The sequence below is a fragment of the Oncorhynchus kisutch genome, linkage group LG27, assembly GCF_002021735.2.
Source record: "Oncorhynchus kisutch isolate 150728-3 linkage group LG27, Okis_V2, whole genome shotgun sequence".
NCBI classification, from domain to species: domain Eukaryota; kingdom Metazoa; phylum Chordata; class Actinopteri; order Salmoniformes; family Salmonidae; genus Oncorhynchus; species Oncorhynchus kisutch.
Window position 1 is genome coordinate 6,285,193 of NC_034200.2, and position 9,960 is coordinate 6,295,152.

Below are 9,960 nucleotides of genomic sequence, written 5' to 3' on the forward strand. Positions count from 1 at the left end.
CAACACTCCACCACTCCTCAGTAAAAGGCACATGACAGCCCACTTGGAGTTTGCCAAAAGGCACCTAAAGGACTCTCAGACCATGAGAAACAAAATTCTCTGGTCTGATGAAACCAAGATTGAACTCTTTGGCCTGAATGCCAAGCGTCACGTCTGGAGGAAAGCTGGCACCATCCCTATAGTGAAGCATGGTGGAGGCAGCATTTTGCTGTGGGAATATGTTTTAGCGTCAGGGACTGGGAGACTAGTCAGGATCGAGGGAAAGACGAACTGCAAAAAGTCAGAGAGATCCTTGATGAAAACCTGCTCAGGACCACAGACTAGGGTGAAGGTTCACCTTCCAACAGGACAACAAACCTAAGCACACAACCAAGTCAATGCAGAAGTGGCTTTGGGGACAAGTCTCTGAATGTCCTTGAGTGGGCCAGCCAGTGCCCGTACTTGAACCCGATCAAACATCTCTGGAGAGACCTGAAAATAGCTGTGCAGTGACACTCCCCATCCAACCTGACAGAGCTTGAGAGGATCTGCAGAGAAGAATGGGAGAAACTCCCCAAATTCGGGTTTGCCAAGCTTGTAGCGTCATACCCAAGAAGATGAGGCTGTAATTGTGTTTTGACAAAGTACTGAGTGAAGGGTCTAAATAGTTATGTAAGTGTGATATTTCAACTTTTAATTTAAAAAAAAAATTCAACAAAAAATATTAAATACTGTTTATGCTTTTTCATTATGCGGTATTGTGTGTAGAATGATGAGGGGGAAAATTATGTAATCAATTTTAGAACAAGGCTGCAAAGTAACAAAATGTGGAAAAAGTGAAGGAGTCTGAATACTTTCCGAATGCACTTTTCATATGGTTTTCTTTCTCTGACCTGCTCTCCCGCTCTCTCTCACACACACACACACACACACACACACACACACACACACACACGCACACGCACACGCACACACACGCACACACACACACACCTCTATAGTACCCCATACATACATAAACATGTACCATTAAGTGGTGTGAGTCAGTAACACTGTGTGTGTAATATGCAAGGGTCAGGCTCAGAGGTTGCTGTCTTGTCTCATGGTTCCTAAATGCGTTCCAAATGGCACCCTGTTTCCTATATATGTGCACAACTTGTGACCAGAGGTCTATGGGTTTCCCTATGGGCCCTTGTCAAAAGTAGTGCATTATGTAGGAAGTAGGGTGCCATTTGGGCCAATGCCCCTGTCTCATTTCCCTGGTGGTGCTGACAGCAGGGTTTATGTGCTAATTCACAATACTGCCTCCTCAGCAAGGACTGTCTCTCTCTTTCACCTCCTCCTTGGCCACCCCCCTGCCGTGCTTCTCTCTCTTCTCTCTGATGGAGGCTACCAGTCAGGGGCCCCTCTCTATCCTCCTCTCCTCCCCTGTGTTTGGCTCTTGGTTGGCTGTGTCTGCTTCCTAAATGTCATCCTATTGCCTGTGTAGTGCACTACTTTGGACCAGAGCCCATAAGGATCACCATAGGGCTCTGGCGCTAGGAACAGCATTTCGCTACATTAGCAATAACATCTGCTAAACATGTGTATAAAATTGGATTTGATTCAGCCAAAAGTAGTGCACTAAATAGGGAATAGGATGACATTTATGACACGGACAGTTGGCTATGTCTCTATTTCTCGCCCTTGGTTTATTATCAAGGCATCGTGTGGTGGTGCCACTCACTTCACCACAATCCTCTGTATTTTCCTCTTGTATCTCAGTCTCGCTGTGCGTTATGTTTTCTTGCCTTTGGTCTCACAGTTCTGTAGCTACATCTGGGTGACTATCTGTCAACATGACAGTGGGCTTGATAGAGGGTTTGAACCAATGCCATGCAAAGTTAAAGAGGTGTTTCGTGAGCTACCAGATGCAATTAATATCATATTTTCTGTGGAAGAGAGAGTGGTGTAGTTTGATGATCAGCCTCTAACATACGCTAAGTACGCCACCAGGTAGATTATGGCTACGTCACAAATGGCACCGAATTCCCCATGTACGGTAGTGAACCCTGGTCAAAAGTAGTGCACTATATTGGGAATAGGGTGCCATTTAAGATGCTACCTACATTATACATCACTCACACAATGGATGCATAAAAGAATGTGCTTTATACTTTTAATGACTTTTTTATGTTCCATTCGGTTTAATGCATCTGGTGTATTCATGCATCTTTAATTTTGCGTGGTTTTCTCATCCTTTTCTTTGGGGTCTAGATTAGTTTGTAATGTTTCAGTTTTTAGACTAACTCCGTCTCTTTCCCTCTTATCTCTCCTCTCTCCCTTCCTTTCTGCCTTTCTCTTTTTCTCTCTCTTCTGTCCCTCTCCCCTCTTAACTCTCCCTTCCTTTCTGCCTTTCTCTTTTTCTCTCTCTTCTGTCCCTCTCCCCTCTTATCTCTCCTCTCTCCCTTCCTTTCTGCCTTTCTCTTTTTCTCTCTCTTCTGTCCCTCTCCCTCTTATCTCTCCTCTCTCCCTTCCTTTCTGCCTTTCTCTTTTTCTCTCTCCCTCTCCTGTCTTTGTCCCAGACCCCACTGCCATGTCTACCTCTTCAGGAGTGGACCATGCTGTGATTGGAGGAGTGGTGGCGGTCATCGTCTTCATCCTGCTCTGTCTGCTCATCGTCTTGGGCAGATACCTCATCAGACACAAAGGTGACCCTTGACCCTTACCAAATCAAATCAAATGTGTTTATATAGTCCTTCGTACATCAGCTGATATCTCAAAGTGCTGTACAGAAACCCAGCCTAAAACCCCAAACAGCAAGCAATGCAGGTGTAGAAGCACGGTGGCTAGGAAAAACTCCCTAGAAAGGCCTAAACCTAGGAAGAAACTTGGAGAGGAACCAGGCTATGAGGGGTGGCCAGTCTTCTTCTGGCTGTGCTGGGTGGAGATTATAACAGAACATGGCCAAGATGTTCAAATGTTCATAAATGACCAGCATGGTCAAATAATAATAATCACAGTAGTTGTCGAGGGTGCAGCAAGTCAGCACTTCAGGAGTAAATGTCAGTTGGCTTTTCATAGCCGATCATTAAGAGTATCTCTACCACTCCTGCTGTCTCTAGAGAGTTGAAAACAGCAGGTCTGGGACAGGTAGCACGTCCGGTGAACAGGTCAGGGTTCCATAGCCGCAGGCAGAACAGTTGAAACTGGAGTAGCAGCACGGCCAGGTGGACTGGGGAAAGCAAGGAATCATCAGGCCAGGTAGTCCTGAGGCATGGTCCTAGGGCTCAGGTCCCCCGGGAGAGAGAAAGAAAGAGATAAAGAGAGAATTAGAGCAAGCATACTTAAATTCACACAGGACACCGGATAAGACAGGAGAATTACTCCAGGTATAACAAACTGACCCTAGCCCCCCGACACATAAACTACTGCAGCATAAATACTGGAGGCTGAGACAGGAGGGGTCAGGAGACACTGTGGCCCCATCCGTTGATACCCCCTGACAGGGCCAAACAGGAAGGATATAACCCCACCCACTTTGCCAAAGCACAGCCCCCACACCACTAGAGGGATATTTTCAACCACCAACCTACCATCCTGAGAGACAAGGCCGATTATAGCCCACAAAGATCTCTGCCACGTCACAACCCAAGGGGGCCGCCAACCCAGACAGGAAGATCACATCAGTGACTCAACCCACTCCAGTGACGCACCCCTCCTAGGGACGGCATGAAAGATCACCAGTAAGCCAGTGACTCAGCCCCATGTAATAGGGTTAGAGGCAGAGAATCCCAGTGGAAAGAGGGGAACCGGCCATGCAGAGACAGCAAGGCCGGTTCGTTGCTCCAGAGCCTTTCCGTTCACCTTCACACTCCTGGGCCACACTACACTCAATCATATGACCCACTGAAGAGATGAATCTTCAGTAAAGACTTAAAGGTTGAGACCGAGTCTGCGTCTCTTACATGGGTAGGCAGGCCATTCCATAAAAATGGAGCTCTATAGGAGAAAGCCCTGCCTCCAGCTGTTAGCTTCATGCTGTTAGCATCATTTTTGGACAGAAAGATTCTGATTTTTGCAATGTTACGTAGATGGAAAAAAGCTGTCCTTGAAACAGTCTTGATATGTTCGTCAAAAGAGAGATCAGGGTCCAGAGTAACGCCGAGGTCCTTCACAGTTTTATTTGAGATGGCTGTAATCTGAATTGTCAGATTCAACAGAAGATCTCTTTGTTTCTTGGGACCTAGAACAAGCATCTCTGTTTTGTCCGAGTTTAAAAGTAGAACGTTTGCAGCCATCCACTTCCTTATGTCTGAAACACAGGCTTCTAGTGAGGGCAATTTTGGGGCTTCACCATGTTTCATTGAAATGTACAGCTGTGTGTCATCCGCATAGCAGTGAAAGTTAACATTATGTTTTCGAATGACATCCCCAAGAGGTAAAATATATAGTGAAAACAATAGTGGTCCTAAAACGGAACCTTGAGGAACACCGAAATTTACAGTTGATTTGTCAGAAGACAAACCATTCACAGAGACAAACTGATATCTTTCCGACAGATAAGATCTAAACCAGGCCAGAACTTGTCCGTGTAGACCAATTTGGGTTTCCAATCTCTCCAAAAGAATGGTTTCCAATCTCTCCAAAAGAATACCATAACACATATCCCCACTCAAGAGGAGGCTCTTGGGAGGAGCTATAGGAGGACCGGCTCATTGTAATGGCTGGAATGGAATCAATGCAACAGTATCCTCCTATAGCTCCTACCACCAGCCTCCACTGCCCCACTCATAATCACTTCTCATTCCCCTCCAAGACCACTGCTTTTCTAATTCAAGGGCAGTCATTGTAGTTATTTCACTATTTTTCCATCGTTCATTTTCCTCTCCACTGCTACTCTAGCCTGGGTACCAGTCTGTTTGTGCTAACATTCTGCTCCTTGCCACTCCTTGTCATGGCAAACATGTTTGACATGTATGTTTGGCATATGACACAGAGTACAAGGAATGGAGTGGAATGTCAGTGGAAAACGGCTCTGTATTTCAGGCTACTGCTACTCTACTTCCATTGACTTACAGAGATCCTATGTGTAATTCTGTGGCTGTTATCACTCCACTCCAAGCCCATTGTGATAAGCTACATCTCTCCACTCTTACATCACTTGTTATTTAACCTCTGACCCTGCGGTCTGTCTGTGTCTGTATCCACAGGGACATATCTTACCCATGAGGCCAAGGGCTCCGATGACGCTCCCGACGCCGACACGGCTATCATCAACGCCGAGGGCGGCCATTCCGGAGCAGAGGACAAGAAAGAGTACTTCATCTAGGGAGGGGTCGGGAGGGGGGAGAGGAACGGCTCCATTTGTCTTCACAAGCTTCAGTTCTTCACAGCAGCCAGAGGGGGAGGAGTAGGGGACAGACAGACAGGGAAATGGTGAAATATAAGATTCGCAAGTACTGAGACTGACAGGAAAAACAGAAAAGCTTCACCTGGTAGACCTGCATTGAAAACAGTGCGATTATTTGCACTTATATACATGACTTCCTCATGTCCACTGACACACACACACACACACACACACACACACACACACACACACACTACGTGTTACGTGTCACTGACACACTGTTACGAGATACACATCCTGTTCATGCTCACATGAACATACAAACAGGCACATGTACATGTAGCAGGATCATAGTAATGCAAAGTAATGTTCGATTTCTTGATTTAAGAGGAAAAACACATTTTTTATACATGCATATACAGTACATATACATGTTTCATTAACATTCAACTGTCAGTGACACAAATGCAAAATTCTACTCCACATATTATTGCAAAAATGTAATTCACATTCCAGCATGTTATGCTGAAATACAGTTTCTGAACCCCAAACACTGTCCCCCACCCATCTATCCATATCATTCCTCCCACTCATCTGTCTTTCATTTTCCCTATTTTCTTCTCTCTATTCTATCACTCCCCACATAGACTACTACAGACCAGGACAGACTCTATATGACATTCTTCTGTTCAGAAATCTGTCTAAAATCAATCAACAACAACTGCTGTACATAACCTCTCTCTCTTTCCCGTCTTTCTCTGTCACACACACACACAAACAAACAAACAAACAGACAAATACAACCCCTATTCCCTACATAGTGCACTACTTTTGACCAGGGTCCATTGTAACATGAAGGCAACAGAATCGAAACACATGACAATACAATGCAACAGGGGTTCTCGAAGTATGAATATTACTAACAACAACAGATGAAACTCATTTTGGCCAAGGGATCCGTGGGATAAGTTTAGAGGGTGTAATACAGTACATGTAATAATATGGACCCCCCCAAATGTTGATTTTTTATTTTTACATAAATGCACTGTAATTTAAGCTGTAAAACTGCTAAATTCTCATGTCAACGTTTGTAGAATTGCAGGACATTACGTTTAAAGCTGCAACAACAAAGATCTCTCTGCCCCATGATGAAATGTGTAGAATTGCAAGAAATTAGCTTGAAAACTTCTATGTTTTCTCTCCGATGCCAAGAGGTGGGCCTTTAAAATGTTGCTTTCCAGGGCCCGAAAAATGGTTTGGTCCAGTCATGCACTGCCGAAGTAAAAGTCATCGTATGCTATATTTCTCTAACTCGAGTTGTGTTCTAATTATGAATTTGCTATCACAAAAGAGGTCCCCGGATACAATATGATACAATACAACCCCTACACTACCACACAACACACCCCATGCAAAAACAGCATCCCTGTATGGTCACAGTGCGGGATTCCGATATAAATATATAAATATATATATAATTATATAGCATTCTTTTTACTCAGAAAACAAACAAAAAATGTTTGGTGTGCTGTAAATACACTATAATTTCCTCTCTCTCTCTCTCTCCTCCTCTCTCTCTTTATCTCCTCCTCCTCCTACCCTACATCTCCTCCTCCTCCTACCCTACATCTCCCTCCGTCTGTTACTAACTGCCGTACAGTATATAATCTAAAGCCTGCCTGTTTTTACTAATGCTGAGTGAAAAATATCAATATCTCGGAAAATGTGTGTTGCAATGAAAACCTAAAAGTACTACAAATATTTGTATGAATTCCGTTTGGATCCTTCTGTTTTGATTGTTTTGTTCTGGTGTTTACTTACTGTCAGTGTTAACAGTTTTCAGTGTCTGTTGGTCAGTCCAGGAGTTCATATTGTTATGATTTCATTATGATTAGTGATTATGACTATCTATTTACTTTATTTCCGTTGTTGTCCCTGAGGGATACTGTAGTCTAGCTCTAATGAATATAATTATACCACATTGCTTCTATCCTGCTGCTGCATTCTGGAATGCTCTCTCTGGCCAATCACCAGCCAGTAAACGCATGCTATAATGACATCACTTAATGTAAGAGGCTAATACAGTCACTGCACCTTTTAAAATGACATCATTCCCTGCAATCTAATAAAAGAGTCCAGCCAGGCTTGCAGGCAGCAGTTAACCAGGGTACAGTTCAGTGGGCAGGGCACTCTCTCTGCTTCAGGCATGCATACTGACACTGAACTTCATCTCTCTCTCTCTCTCTCTCTCTCTCTCTATCCCCTCTCTCTCTCTCTCTCTGCCCCCCCCCCTCTCTCTGTCCCCTCTACCTCTCTCTATAATTATCTGCACCCCCCCTCTCTCTATCTCTCTGACCATCTGACCATTAATTTTCTTTATCAGTCTCCCACACTTTCTTTATCACACTCTCTTTATCAGTCTCCCACACACACTCAGAAAACACATTTAAATAACTTCATAGCTAGCTAGAGCATTACTAGATTTGCTCGTTCAGCGAGCTATTGTCTGATGCGACCGGCCAGCGCGCTAGCCTGACGTCTGGACTGGACACCAGGGGTCCGTTCTGTTGCTGTTGTTATAGAATTGTTAATTCCGTCTGTGATAGTTTTGTACACCTAGGGAATGATCAGGGATTGCTTCTATCTCATCCCCCATTGCCATTTTGCCACCGGGCTGTTGTGAATGGGAATAGCCATAGAGGTAATATCTATACCATGGCTACTTCTGTGACTGCATGGCAGCAAAATTAAGCCCTCTATCCAGCTCTATGCGATCTCTATGGGAGTAGGTAATCTAGTGAGTCTGCTGTCGTAATAAGCTACGGTATACAGCCTCTCTGGGGAGAGAAAGAGATGTCTGCAGACGAAATGGGAGCGTGGTGTCAGTCACTCGCAATGTGTTTATTTTGGCTCGCTCACTTTCTTAAGAGAGGAGTTTCCATTTGGTGAGTTGCATTTTCTAAGTAGTCCCAGTCGTACGTAACCTTTGACCTTTCAACTGATGAGGAGTTGGAACCAGGAATGTCTGTCTACTCCACGGAAACTAAGGATAATTGTAGACCTACTTACTGGATGTTTCCAACTGGACCTGTATTTGCTCATATCTATCGTCCTGTCTCTAGAAGATCGCATGAAATGTCTGCATGAGAAAAGAAGGTGGAACACACTATAGCTTTGACCAAACATGAGAACATGAAAACCGTTGTTGACAATATATGTGAGACGACCAACCGACTGATGGAGGTGTTTGACGGCTTGTCCATAGAATTAGAATCATTCTAGCCATATGGGCTTTCCCTACTCCCCAGTCTGCAGACATCTATTATATTCTAGAACACTCCACGCTTTAGAACGCATTGCATTTGTGTGCAGTTACAGCTTTCTGCCACCAGGTGTCAGTGACGAGCAGCTGTTTTTCTTGCTTTGGAACACACTGTCTTACCCCTATCACCTGTCCACCTTTCTGCTCTCTTTTCTGCACCATTGTTGGGGGAATGCTCTTTCTCCACTGCTCTCTCTCTCTCTCTTCTTATTTTGTAGTACGTTATCTTGAAGAATAGATTTAAAAATGATGTTTATTTTTCAAAGAAAGGTGTGCATACTTTTAAATGTATTACTTTCAATTCAATTGCTAATCTTTTTTTTCTTTTTTTATAAATAGATGTTCAATATTTTAAGGTTAGAGGGTAGTTTGGCGTATCTTATTGTTTCGACAGTCCACCATTTTTATATAATTTCATGTATATAGTGTTGCCTTTACTGGTTATTTTTACAAGCACACTGATACACACTCACACACACATGTGCATGAGGTACATGTAGTCTGTGACTACAGTGTGTTTGTGCGTGCCTGTGTGTGTGTGTGTGTGTGTGTGTGTGTGTGTGTGTGTGTGTGTGTGTGTGTGTGTGTGTGTGTGTGTGTGTGTGTGTGTGTGTGTGTGTGTGTGTGTGTGTGTGAGTGTGTGGTGTGTATAATGATTGACCCAAACAGACTCTGGAGACACTGGATGCGTCCCAAATGGCACCCTATTCCCTATGTACTGCACTACTTTTGACCAGGCCTCATAGCCCTTCCCATAGGGCTCTGATCAAAAGTACTACACTATATAGAAAATAGGGTGCCATTTGAGGACGTAGACACTATCTGTGTTATTTTCCACAAAATATTATTTTAATGATGAGTCTATTTTGTTAGCGTTCTTTTTGGATGATAAGTCTTCCTTTTGAATAACTATCCATATCACATGGGAATAGTGCTGTCATGGATGTTACCTAATTTGTACTATTGCTAATGATGTCATCAAGGTGGGACTGCACTATGGTGATGATGTCATAATGCTGAGTTCTGTCTCCGTTGGCTGTTCTGATCGTTCATACAGTATTAGCTTTTTTGTTACTATACCGATTCAGTTGTTGACTTCAAATAAACATGCATTTGGGTTAACTTCATTTTGTCATTATAATTACTATCTATCCTCTTATCACACTTGTTGTGTAACCAATGCCTGTGTCTGTCAGTCACAATCATTTTGCATTCAAATTGTATGGAAGCTCGTAGAATCCTCACAATTGATGTTGCATTATGTACATGTTGTGTGTCCCAAATGACACCCTATTCCCTATATACAGTGCCTTGAGAAAGTATTCGG

At 43.6% G+C, this 9,960-nt stretch overlaps 1 protein-coding gene across 4 annotated transcripts in view; it reads left to right on the forward strand.

The window, feature by feature from the left end:
• LOC109871476 (cell adhesion molecule 3) overlaps positions 1-9,760 on the forward strand; it is a 74,833-nt gene extending 65,073 nt beyond the window's left edge. For all 4 annotated transcript variants that reach the window (XM_031807320.1, XM_031807321.1, XM_031807322.1 and 1 more), the window contains 2 exons: positions 2,544-2,669; positions 5,172-9,760. In XM_031807320.1, the coding sequence (XP_031663180.1) occupies positions 2,544-2,669; positions 5,172-5,290 (245 nt within the window). In that variant the 3' untranslated portion in view covers positions 5,291-9,760. The remainder of the gene's footprint in view (positions 1-2,543; positions 2,670-5,171) is intronic.
• The last annotated feature ends 200 nt before the right edge of the window (positions 9,761-9,960 follow it).